Here is a 13,589-nt window from a genome sequence, read left to right on the forward strand (position 1 = left end):
CCTGAGCGCACAACTTCCTGAGGTGTCAGGTTTGTCCACCAGGAACGTGGAAGCTGCTGTTTGCTTCTATCGTGATGATGGGAACAGCATACAACTGTATATACTCTTGGTAAAGAAACAGCGCTGCACCTCTAGGGAAGTCCATTTCTTCCTGATAGGAGAAATTGCAGAGCCCCAAACACAAGCACACATCTTACAATACAGGGACAAGAGTCCCTATTTTGAAAGGTGAGCTTCCACTACCTTTTAGGTGTTACTGAGCTTTGCAGAGGCAACTTCCTAAGTCATCAAACAATTTAACTTCCTGCTCAAGCATTGCCATTACAGTGGTTTCACTTGGCTGCGCATCATGTGCTGTGGAGGGAGGAGGAGAGAAGTTGTGTGAGCAACCGAGGGTGCAGCCTGGCCCCACGGAGAAGGAAGGCTGGTGGCGCAGAGCCCTGGGAGAGGTGGCAGTGCCTGCAGGGGGTGGGGACAAGGCGTTGGGCCCACCATCAGCACCATGCTCCTGGGGATCCTCGTGGTGCTCTGCTTCATCCCCACTGCTGATGTAACAGGTAAAAAAAAACACCCCCCATTTCAATCCTTTCCACTACTTTTCCTCACTTTGATCATCAGGAGGTAGGTCTAGCATAGCTTTGAATTAATTTTGCACAAATTATTCTGTGTTTGGATGAAAGGGGAGAGACAGAGCATGCTGCTAAGATGGCACATGGATCAACTTGATATAAGTAAGAGGCTGATTTTCTCCTGCCACAGGTACCCCTCCAAGATAAGAGCCAAGAGCTTTCTTTTAATCTGAATTCTCTGTAGATGCATTTGGAAATTGCATGCATAGATAGAGGGGGGTTTATTTCACCTTTTCCCCCCAGGCTTTACAAATTTTTCTCCAAGTGCCTTCTCTTGGGGGCAGGGAGACTAGAGCAGACCTGGTGCCAGTGTCTCTCTTAGGGCAGCCTCTCCACCACCCTCAAGTCTCCTGTGCAAAGGTCTAGGTCCCACCACGGCCTGGTTCAGTGTGATGGGCTGCAGACCTGAGCCTACCCACATCCTCACAGAAATAGCAAATAAAAGGACCAAAAGCAGAGTTACTTACTGAGCTCAAAGAGAGGAGGATGGGAATCGCTGGGTTTCTGATTTTTGCATTGTTTATTAGTTTATTGATCCTTACTAGATATCTAGCTTCTTTCTGAAAGGATCTACTACAACAAAAAAATGTCTTTTTGTGATTTTGAAATCCTGAGTCTTAGTGAATCTTTCTGAATCTTCAGTTGTTGTGGCTGAGGGTATTTTGTCTTGGTGTTGACTTGCTGACGCAGTGTTCGTATGTTCAGAGCTAACATGTCTTTCCAAGAAGTACATCAAAATGCAAAGCAAGGTAAGGGATGATGGCTTTTTCTAGGATAATCTTGAGACAGATAATTTTTCAAACCGCTGGCCTGTGAACTGTTGTTATTGGGTCTTCTCCAAATATGTGTTTTGTATTTTACAGATAGGAACAAAAATCTGTTTTCCAGTACAAAACTTTTCACATATAGAACATCTTTAAAGAGTTGCTTTTTCTAATATGATAGATACAATTGAATCTAATTTTCCTAATCTAATTTCTGTATTGTTTTTCTATAATTCTTTTCCTCAGTGAAGGCATTGTAATTGGCATGACACCACGATCTACATTTCTTTAAGAGACCATAGGCTTTTTCTTCCTCGTCCTTTTCCCATGTCTATAATTCTGTGTTTGCAATATCATAATTATTTCCACAGTGGGCCCCTGGGTTGTCAGAGAAGACACCGATTCCAGGAGGGGATAAGTATCAGCAGTGGGTTAACAGTTTTAAAAACATTTCCATGAGGTGTGAACAGCCTTTAAGAAAGTCTTTTGAATTGCAACAAAATAAAATATAGTGTGTAGTTATCAGACATGGGTTATGCCATGACTCTATAGAGGTTTAAACGCTCGTTTTGCATGAAGAGATTGAGTTTCTCCAACAGCTTCAACGAGACTGTTCAACTGCTTGAAGAGAAGCACATGAGGTCACTTGCTGCTCAGGGCTCTCATCTTTTCCCCCTTTCCTTTCTCCACCTCTTCTCTTCATTTTGATGGAGATGCTTGATCCTTAGTACATGGAAAAAACTAAGGCAGGTCAAAACCCTGCAGGACTTCCTCCAGCCACAAAGTGTATTATAGGCCTTAGGTATTTTGTTTTGGGGAAGACAACAGAATTTGTCCCATTCTGCTGTTGTTAGACTGTATCACTGAGTGCTGCAGGTTGAGTTTGAATCATGCGAAGGCATTTAAAAGATCAGTTTGTTCATTTCCCTTTTGCAGAAACACTAACATTTACAAAGTTTGTCCTCTTTGCCTTTTTGTTGGCTAAAATTACCTTGCTATGGTCTGTTAGAGAGGCAGCTAGATCAAGTTGCCTGTCCATGTATTTTGTGAAGTAAGTAATATAAGTGGGTTCCCACTGCAGTGTACCACAAATTACCTCATCTTTTTACTACCCATATAACCTTCTGGCTTATGGTCTCTGGGTGTTAAAATCAACCTCTAGCCCACTAAGGTTACCAGAATGCAAAAGATGTATGAGGAAAGGTTAGCTGAGATTAGGATGACATCAACAAATTCTTGTTTAAGAAAAAAATAAAATCACAAACTGACCAGAAAGACCCCTGTGCTCACACTGGGTTTGATTAAAACAAGAGTGTCACCTGGGCTTTATGTAGTACTGTGTTTCCTGCGGTACTTGCACCGAAGTAGGAAAGTTCAGCAGAAAGCAAGTCTGTAACGGCTAGAAGGGGCAGATCCCTCCAGCTGCACATTATACACACAGCTGGCTGATCTAAAACCAAAGTAAAAGAGAAAGACTCTGGTACCTGCGAAATAAGAGTAAAGCTAATTGAACAAGAGACCAACAGCAGCACAAATGGAAGAGCTTCGTTTATAACATAGCTGTGCGTCTTTCTGTTTCTGGATTAAATAAACTCCTTTCGGGTTTTCCCCTATCCCCCCAGGGACTTGAGTGGGCCATTTCCTTATTGTGCTTATAGAAATCCCAATTTTTCCCAGATTCCTTGCTCTGGCAAATAGCTGCTTGAAGTCAACTAGCACGGAAAAGAAAGAAAGGAGAGTACAAAATATTTTTAGCAGAATATTTTTTCCAATAGCCGATGGTGATTCATGGAAAGTTCTGGAAAAAAAACCTCAAAATAGTTATTTTCCATACTTTGTCGTCTCTATTTCACTTTCTTGGCAAATAAGAAAGAAAGAAAACAAAACTTCAATGAATTTTTCTTGCATCAGGGGCTCAGTGAGAGTCAGTATTTTATGGATATTATCTATGGATGGCATTCTTTTTCATGATGCAAAAAAACCTCACATGTGATTATAAAAAATTTCTAGCATGAAAACTAAGGTACAAAAAAAGCTTAACAAATGTTTAGAGATCTTCCACACCATTGCATATAAATCCTAAGATCCTGAGAGAGCTTGCAGCCTGTGCACAGTGACTTAAATGATTTTACATTTGTAGACTTCACAGCTTTTTGAAACTGTAGACAATGATTTTTCATAACTGCCATTTTCTTGGCTGGGTAAGGCCAAGATACAGATATTTATTACTATGCAGCATGACTGAACACAGCTCTGGAAATGGCAATCATAACCCTATTTAGGGGAAAGCATACACTAATGGAAACACATACTAAATGTTTCAGAGTTTCACCATTTTAACAAACCCAAAGCGACACTTACGAGAAAAACTGTCTGTGAAGGCAAAAGCAGCCCCAGCCCATGTTTGCTCAGAACGGTCCAGATCCTACTAAGAATATAATCAAATCCTATTCAGATCACAAGTGAAGTAAGGGATGTTTGGCCTTCCTCTGTTTTCCCCATGAAACTAATACACATTGTGGCATGGTTGACTTTCTTCCATTCAAAGAAAATCCAAGCCGGAGGAGGAAGATGACAGCAGGGCCTGTCTAACACGCCTGTGGGGTAAACCTGCCTTGCCCCTGCAGGCATTGCAGCCCAAGCGATTCACATGGTGCTAATTAGTTGCTACAAACGAAAAACAAAAGATCTCCCTCAAACAATTTAGATTTGAACTAGTAGACCCACTTTGCGAAAATGGATTTGGGTGCTTAGCTTAAATCATGTAGAAGCAGTCTTCATTTAATGATCCACAAATAAACTTTTTCTCACTGCTCAGCCACCCTGTATCCTAACATCAGCAGCGTGGGGCTGGGTTATCAACACCCAGTCTGCATGCCACAGCACACAGACTGCACCATAAACCCAAGAGGTGGAAATAAGTTAAAGGAACTTATTTTTTTAGGTGGGTGTATCTAAAGAGACTGGTTGCCAATTAGCACAATGTCATGGCAGGGAAATAAATAGTCCAAAGCTGTAGTTAAATAGTGGAGCTCAAGGCCTGAAGCTATGTACGAAACATCAGGAATCCAGATTAGCTGACAACAGCAAAAGGTCAGAGTAAGTTATAGGGGTCTGCAGATGATTCTAAATAACATTTGAAGGTAGACCCTCAGTGATGAGATTTTCAGTGTTCTTTTTCTTTCCTCTGGCCATAGCAAAAATCCGATCAGGCTAAACAATAAACATCCATTAGTTTTCTGTAAGTACTTGCAGTGAAAAACAGGCAAGCATTTTTCTGAAGTGTAATGCTTCTGCAAGTGTCTGTTCTGGGATGCCTATTTTGGTTGTAAATTCTGAGACAGAAAAGGTTTCTTCTGAAGTTGTAGTCAGTACCTTTGACGATCAGGGTTGTAGTGGTGGGTGCTGCTACAGTGCAAATCAGAAGAATAACTCTGTCTCAAGTGAGATGTGTAGAATTCTGCTGTGGTAAAGGTAGAATAATTCTAATGAAGACTTGCCTATTGCCATTTAGGCCAAAGAGCAATTTTCTGGCCAACAAAAAGATGATCAAATACCTTGTCTAAAGGGGTGGAATCCAAACCTCACCCCTTACTAGAATGCCTTATAAGCCTATGCAAGTGCTTTTGTCGGAAAATGCTGATTCGATGAAACTGAAGTGTTTTGCTGAAATGTCTTCATTTCGATGAAAATTCGCCACAGGCAGCACCTCGAGTAGAAACCCACTTTGCCTGTTATTAATCTGCCACTCAGTATCAGGATTCCAAGATCCCTGTCTCATTCTGCTGGAAAGCCTGGAAATGCTCATCCTTCATCAAAACAAAAAGTTTCAGAGGTCTTGGGTTTCCTGAAAATATGGGATTTCAGAGCTGTGACAAGCTCTGCTCCAGCCTCCACAGTGACTGTCTTGAACAAAGAGACACAAGGAGGATGTACAACAGTCTTCCATTGCTAAAGACAAGGCAGTAGAGCATTCCCTGTCTTATACCTTCCTGCCCTCATGAGAAGACAGGGCTGGTAAACAAGACTTTCAGTGAGAAAATGAACAAATTCAGCAGTTTCATGGGTTGGGCTAGTAACTAGAGAACCTGCTAGCCATGGGTTGTTTTTACAGCCCACACCCTGCCACTAGTCCTGGCCATCTCATGCATCTCTTTGTGTTTACTTTACCCCCGGGACCATGTTCATGCCAAAGGAGTACCCTAGTCAAGACGTTGAGGTATTCCATCTTCTTGTGCAGATGTGAACACACTAAATGTAGCCATTTGGTCCTAATCATTGTTAAACATGGTGAAATACTTATTTTCTGGGCATTCTGGATCTGGCCTCCTTCCCACTCCATTTCCCTTACTAGCCTTTTTTAAGTCTCGTCATATGGATTAAGTAGAAAGAATACAGGTTTTGAAGCAGATTTTGAAGACAAGAGATATAACTGTCATTCTCACAACCACAGCAATTTTCAGGGATCTGTAAAAGACTACTAAGACCTCATACGAGTTGAGCTTGCATGAAGACTTACACAGTCACATATATACACAAAAGGGCTGTCCTTAGTTCTGGTAAGTTCCTAGCTTAAAAGCTAAAACTCCCTTCCTCTTACTTACAAATCATCTTTTGAAAAGTAGGGCCTGATTTGTAAAGGATGATTTTGCTTGGAAGAAGTCGCCTTTCTGCACAATCCTTGCAGTGTTTCATTCTTTGGCAGATGGTAGCACAGAGGTCTCCATGTCAGAAAACATTTCCTGTTTATGTATCAGTCTGGTCAATCCAAATTGAATTATACCTTCGTGTGATGTGTTTTTTTCGCAAGCCATTCAAGTGCTAAGTGCCAATGCAGTGCCAAATTAGTCAGCTCCTGAGTCCTTTGAGAGATTAAGAATCTACTACAGCTGCTAGCTACAGAAATTACTATTTTACATTAAAGTGATAGCAGTTCATGCTTTTAGTGCTCATGGTCCAAGGTCCGAACCCTTGAAATGGTTCAGCAAATTCGACTTGCCACCTCTTCAAGTCTTGTCCTTGGATTAAAAAGCAAGTGCATAAATAATATTCTCTTATCTGATGCTAAACTAAGCGTTTAATTCACAGTATTTTCACTCCATAATGTCTCCTGGGAATCTGCTTGCTAAGGAAAGGACAGACTAAGGTGGCCTTATATATACACACATGCACACACATGCAGAGTAGCCTTCTGAACCCTGACGTTAAACCTTAATCATATAGGCCACTTTCTGTACTAGTGTTCTGACTCTGAAGAAAAATGCTCTTGACCTCCCACTCTCCCCTAGCGACTATATAATTATTTATATAGAGGAGGATTGCTGCACCAAGAGCTCCTGTGAGAAACTGCTTCTGCAGCTTGGTGGTTATGTGCTCCTAGTAGGGAGCATCAGCAGGGGAGAGGAGACAGGGAAAAGAGTTGCACGGGAGGATGTGTGGCTCTGAAGTCTCATACTGTATTTTACAAACAAGTGTTTTTCTCACTTTGTCCCCTCCCCTCCCTTCCCTTCCAGAAAACAAGATTTTAGTGGCTCAGCGTCCTTTGCTCACTGTAGCTAACAAAACTGCAACTCTAGTCTGCAACTACACATACAATGGAACAGGGAAGGAATTTCGAGCTTCACTGCACAAAGGAACAAACAGTGCAGTTGAAGTTTGCTTTATTTCATGGAATACAACCAAAACTAGCAGTAATTCAAATAAAGAATTCAACTGCCAGGGGATTCATGATAAAGACAAAGTAGTCTTCAGTCTTTGGAATATGAGTGCCAGCCAAACTGACATCTACTTCTGCAAAATCGAGGCCATGTATCCACCCCCATATGTCTGCAATGAGAAGAGCAATGGGACCGTCATTCACGTTAAAGGTAAGCTGGGAAATCTCTGTAGGCCAGTATCCTCCCTATACACACTCCCTACATGATGACTTGAGTCAGTTTGTTTCCTTAAAAAAAACACAGTTGGGTTGCCTAGTAAACCCACATTCCTGCTCCTGATGTCCTGAAGAAGACATCTTAAAATGATGATCAATACAAATGGCACATTGGAACAGGGAGTAAATAGCAGAGATTGAGGTTTTTGCTTTTATGTACTTAAAGTTTTCTTTGTTCCTTTCCTTAAAGAGACACCCATCCAAACACAAGAGCCTCAGTCTGCAATTCCTTTGTGGATTATGGTGGCAGTGACTGGAGTTCTTACTGTCTACAGTATGCTAATAACCGCAGTTTTTATTAACTACTGGGTAAGAAACTACTGTCTTCCTTTTCTCTGTATGCTCTTTGTCCCTGGTTCATTTCTCAGGCTATACTCAACTGTGTTTACCACAAACTGACTGATACCCCTCACTTCAGGTTCACCGTGCTTCTTCACCCCAGCAATACATGCACACCCATGCTACGCCCCTAAAGAGTTGAAGCACCAGATACTCTCCAGGGGGGAAGCCAGGCCTCTGCAGCACAGTCCTAAAGCTAATAGTAATGCTATAGTGTTGGCAGTGCCCTGCACACCAGCAATACTGGGACAGTCTCTAGCTCTGACAATTATCCCTGTCAGGGAAATCTAGCACAAGCATTCCTGGAAAAACCCTTTGAGACTATACTGACAGAAGGAGTTCACCTACAGTAAAACAATCTTTAGGGAACCCTCAGTTGGCCCAAGAACATCTGCACTAATGTCTTGTGCCTACCCAGCAATTCCCTTGAGTATGGACTATTTCTGGCAGCTTGACTGCAAGGGAAAAGGAGCACCGTGATCTTAGTAGTCCCTCGTCTGCCTCCGTACATTAACCCTAAGAAAGCTGAGACAGTCTTATGGCTCATTATTTTTGCTTTCTCATCTCTCTGGAGAGTTGGCTGGCCCAGGTCACATCCAGTTCTGCCTGCTGGAATGAAGAGAGAGTGAGCCACGATGCAGAGGCAGCAGGACATGTCTTAGGATCATGATCTCCCAGAGCTGATTTACAGTACTTATTCCATGTGGGAAAGACTCGAACAAAGACCGTAGAGAGCTATGTTCCCTGCACTCTGCCTTTCCCCTGTATCTTTGTTGTTAAATGGCAATTTTCAACATGGAATCACGGAGTTTTCAGAGTTGGAAGGGACCTCTAGAGATCATCTAGTCCAACTCCTCTGCTAAAGCAGGATTGCCCAGAGCACATTACTCAGGACTGCATCCAGGCGGGTCTTGAAAATCTCCAGAGAAGGGGACTCCACAACCTCCCTGGGCAGCCCGTTCCAGTGCTCTGTCACCCTCACCATAAAGAAGTTTTTCCGTGTATTTGAACGGAACTTCCTGTGTTCTAACTTGTGCCCATTACCCCTCGTCCTGTCACTGGGAACCATTGAAAAGAGCCTGGCTCCATCCTCCTTCAACCCACCCTTTAGATACTTGTACGCCATAATAAGGTCTCCCCTCAGCTTTCTCTTCTCCAGGCTAAAGAGTCCCAGCTCTCTCAGCCTTTCCTCATAAGGGAGATGCTCCAAGCCCTTAATCATCTTAGTTGCTCTTCGCTGGACTCGCTCCAGCAGTTCCCTGTCCCTCTTGAACTGGGGAGCCCAAAACTGGACACAGCATTCCAGTTGTGGCCTCACCAGTGCAGAAGGGAGGGGGAGAACGAACACATTACAAGGTATCCTGTATAAAGGGCCCAGAGTCCCTGACAGGTTAAATGTTGCACCTATACAGAAAACCTCTCTCACTGCTAGCTGAAGCTTCAGACCTGTTAAGTGTTTCACAAAAATACACTTGCTCAATATATAGCTATTTCTAATGGAAAACAATCAAATGGGGCATTGCCACAGGAAAACACAAAGGCAGGTTAAGTGGTCCTTCTTTGTGCCTTATTGTAGAGGCTGACTCCTAGGAGAGCCAAGAGGATTACAGCAAACAGCTGGTGGTGTTACAGTGCTGTGCCCTGATGAGATGCTGTAGCTTCAAATCCATCATTTACAATCTGAACCATTTACTCTCTGCTATATTCGTATGGTACCTAATGGCTATAAACTTAGCTACTAACACGTCTGCTCCTAGGAAGACTGACAAGGCTGCATTGCGATGTGTGCTGTTTGCTGCATCAGTTTTTACCTGCTGTTATCACTGCTAGTGGTATTCTCCGGATAATATGCACTCAGAGTGTGGATGTATTTAGAGTGTTACTGAATGTAAATACAGCTGCCTAGAAGACATTCTGAATTGTAAAAAAAGATCCTAAAATATGATACTTGACAGCTGTGGCAAGCCAGTTTCACTTAAGTTCCTGAAAGCAGCTAAAGATTTGTCTATTTTCATACAGTTCTGCCTTCCCTGGAGGAAAACTGGTTTCCTCTCCAAAAGTAGCAGTCTTTGATCCTGTAACAGTCCAGCATTTGCTCATGCTAGCAAAATGTATTTCTTCCATGCAAAATTACCTCTCAGGTATTAAGGAGATAAACACATACAGGTAAACCTTTTGTATCTAGTGATTTACATGGATCAGCTGCATTGCATGGCTTAAGCAGTATATAACTTACATTCAACACCTTGCATATACGTAATATTAATATAAAAAAGCTTAAAATGTTTTGTAATAACTGCCCTGCTCTGCATGTACAGCATAATTCAGCCATCAGATTTTCTAATGCAAACCTCCTCCAATTCCACAGCATCGCATGTATATTGCAGCATATGCAAGTATTTATGTAGATAGGAAGGAAATTTCAGTATAAAGGAGATTACAAAAGAAGGTATGATCAGTATTAAGGAAAAGCATGGAAGCACTTTACCTAGCTCCTGATCAATAAAGCCCTAAGCTATGCAAAAACACCAACCTTGTGCACAGCCTACAGCAGTCAGAGGTTCAAATGCTGCTGTAGACAAAAGCTTCCTCTGTGATTATAGGCAAATTATTTCACCTGTCTTCTGCTACTCTTATTTCTGAAAGAGACAATGCCTCCCTTGTCTCACAGGGGCATTATAAGGCAGGAATTCAACAGTGGAAATGAGATTTTTGAAGCCCAGATAGTAAGACAGATAAAAAATTAACATCAGCTCTGACTCCTGCTCCTTGATGGAAGGCTCAGAACAACATATATGTTGTGTGTTACTGCTGTAAATGGTAGGCAAACCATGATACACGTAGCCTAGGCTGATTTTTCCTGCTCTTATTCTGTTTGAGTTAAGCTAATTCTTTTTTCCTCCTAATGAGGACAGCGTTTGCTGCTCAGGCTATATTGCTTCTGCTGAGTCATTCCACAGCTGAGAATTGATGGTGAGAGGCATCAGTTTGTATCCTTGGTTTGCAGCATTCTTTTACCTGGAGAACTAACACTGTAAATCTCTCAGCAGATAAGATGGAGACTTACATTCAGGTTGGGCAAATTCCATGGATTATTTTATGAGAACATGTGTTCTAATTCTTTTGTAAATGTATTTAAACCTGAGGCTGCCTTATAAATATGACTACTTCCCTGAACCAGGACCTAGGGCCAGAACTGTCAGCAGTTAATATGAGAGTTGGGTGAGACAATTTGTTAATTCAAAGAAGGAAAATTAATCAAATCCATTATTAACTTGTCTCAGGTCTTATTAACAGTCAAACCCCCTCTACTTAAAGGATTCTCTGTTCCATTTCTTCTTCTCCTTTTTTGAATGATCACCCCAGGTGGGACAGACTAATTGCAGAAAAGATTTCACACTTCTCTTCCCTGTTCTCCCACAGCAAAAATCCAAAAAGAATATGTACCATCGGAGTGACTACATGAACATGACTCCTCGGCACCCGCCATGCCAGAAAAACAAAGGTTACCCATCCTATGCGCCAACACGAGACTACACTGCATATCGGTCCTGGCAGCCGTGATACCCACCGGCTGACCCACCAGCAGCCTTGTGTGCTGCTAGGCAGTCACTTGCTCTTGGACATGGAAGGACAGCCGCTCATTTTCTCATCATGTTTGTCATTACTGATCATGGAAACCTACACCATAGCAAGTACTGGCTAAACTTTGATATAATATACTAAAAGAAAAAACCCACAATCAATCATAAAAGGGGGGTGGGGTCGGGGGTGGTAAAAAAGGATTGCTCTCCATGACGGCTGAAAATGAGATACACCTTGTGTTGAGGGTTGTCAGTGGGTAAGACATAAAGGTGGCATCAGACCTCAGAGCTGGTCTCCTCTTAACACTTGTGGTTTTGCTCAGCTGTTGGGAGAACCAGAACTTCTGACCTTTCCCAATAACTGCTGCCTTAGATTTAACTCTTGATTTCCTTTCCTGTATGTCTAATCCTCAGAAACCCTTGTTGCTGTTAAATATGGCAAAATGTAAAAAAAAATAATCTTGTCTTCCCTACAAGACCAGGGCACAGTCTGAAGTTCAAAACACATGCTTAAAAGAAAGAGGGAAGAGTCAGCCCGAAGGCATCCAAGATATTAGGCTATGGCACAAATGGGCTGCCAGGACAAATCAAGCTGACAGAAAACTACTAAACCTTTAACGCGTGAGTCCTTATGTTGCAACACTTTGTAAATGTTCATAAAGCCATTTGAAGTCACGACCAAGCAACTCCACAGAGTGAGAAAGTAATCAACCTGAAGGTAAAATCAAGACAAGCTGGAGAGGGAGAAAGTTCTGTTGTCATGAAGACATGAAGAACCCCATTTCTGTTTTGTTTGCTTCCTACAGCAAGGGAATAAAAAGTTGTATGGGAAGCATTAGAAGACACAGAGGTCAGTTTTTAAAGAGAGCTTTACTTCAATTTTTGAATTTTTGTTTCTATCCAAAAGGCATTCTGCTGAGTCCTCCTGAAAATTCACGCACATCTTCTGGCACATAGGTTGTACCAGAGCTCTTTCAAAAATCTGGGTCCAGTTATGAGCAACGAAAGATCACTTGAATTTTTTCCCATAAGCATCCAATTTTTGGGGTGTGAGAGGGTCCTTTGTTCCCACCATTGTGAACTAGACCTGCAAGTGCTCAGCTGCCTGCAGGGACTGCTCTGGGCACTTCAAGGAACATTGTGTTGACTTAAGGTTACCTTTCTATCTAAAGATGTTCTTCAGGAATGCTTCATGCCGGAGTAGGACAGTCTTCAGCAAAACCTGCTTCATTCTTTCAAGTAAGCATGTTTACATTAACAAGACATCCTAAACTGTAATTGGGGTTGTCTTGGCATAAAAGCCCTTTTCTACTGAGGAGATGAGGTTTATTTTATAGGGAGTACTGAATAAACAATTAAATGACAAATAAATCCATATTCCCAAATTGAAATAAAATTTGGATTGTACAACATTTACTTGCCTCTAAATTGAGATAAGAAGATTCTTTTTGTCGTTGAGGGGACATGACAAAAGTAGAGATGTCGAAGTGTGGCAACAATCTGCTTTCACATCTTAACCCAAGAAAAAAACTTTGGCACTTCCAAATTGGAAGTTTTATTTGAGTTTGCTGACTGGGCCCCAAACCTTCATTCTGAGTCATATCACCACAAACCACATTCCTGGAGGGTGCTGTGCCACCTCTGAGCAGTGGTGAGGTGTCTCCTGCCCCCCCAGCCAGGCACAGCTCTGCCTGTGCAGAACCCACAATGCCAATGGCAAGCAAGGCCTGAGTGTCCACTGCCATGAGGCAATACTGTGCATTTGGCACGGGACCACAGTCTTGGACCCAGCAGGCCCTGACAGCTTTGCTCTGGGTCAGTTCAGCAAATTCAAAAGCTTATGATTGGGTTGAAGGACTTCAAAACACAGCCTTTTTATTTATTTCTTCTCCTTTCCCCTCACCAAAAGCACAAACCCCCCCAAGGCTGACATTTTCCCATGTACATGTTTTACTCTCTTTTCCTGAAAAGCTCCTCACTGCACCTTTGTACTACAGCCGAGGCAGCAAGGAGCACATGCAGGAGGTGGAGGGGAGAGAGCCAGGCAGCACCCATGGCAGTCCCTGCATGGTCCCAGTTTGGCCCTCCTTGCTGACACTGACTGCAGGGGATGCTAATGCCTTGCCACCTCCCTCTGCACTTGGAGGGGAGAAGTGGATGATCCTGTGCCAGAGGCATCCAGCTGCTCCTGGCAGAAAGCAGCAGGCTGAGCACAGTCCTCTGTCAGGGTACGGCACTGCCTTGCCATGCTCTATGCCTTCTACCAGTGTTGTCATTGTATAACCAAACATTGACAAGTGCTCTGATTACAATGCACTGTGAAAAATCACATCTTCTAGTG

The 13,589-nt window shown here is 42.6% G+C and overlaps 1 protein-coding gene across 1 annotated transcript; it reads left to right on the top strand.

The window, feature by feature from the left end:
* Positions 1–487: 487 nt before the first annotated feature.
* CD28 (CD28 molecule) lies at positions 488–11,422 on the top strand. The gene is made up of 4 exons (XM_082484288.1): positions 488–557; positions 6,907–7,260; positions 7,516–7,634; positions 11,088–11,422. Exons 1-4 carry the CDS (start codon positions 503–505, stop codon positions 11,226–11,228), a joined length of 669 nt encoding a protein of 222 aa, XP_082340414.1. The 5' UTR covers positions 488–502; the 3' UTR covers positions 11,229–11,422.
* The last annotated feature ends 2,167 nt before the right edge of the window (positions 11,423–13,589 follow it).

This window comes from Vanellus vanellus (assembly GCF_965231255.1).
Source record: "Vanellus vanellus genome assembly, chromosome: 5".
NCBI lineage: Eukaryota > Metazoa > Chordata > Aves > Charadriiformes > Charadriidae > Vanellus > Vanellus vanellus.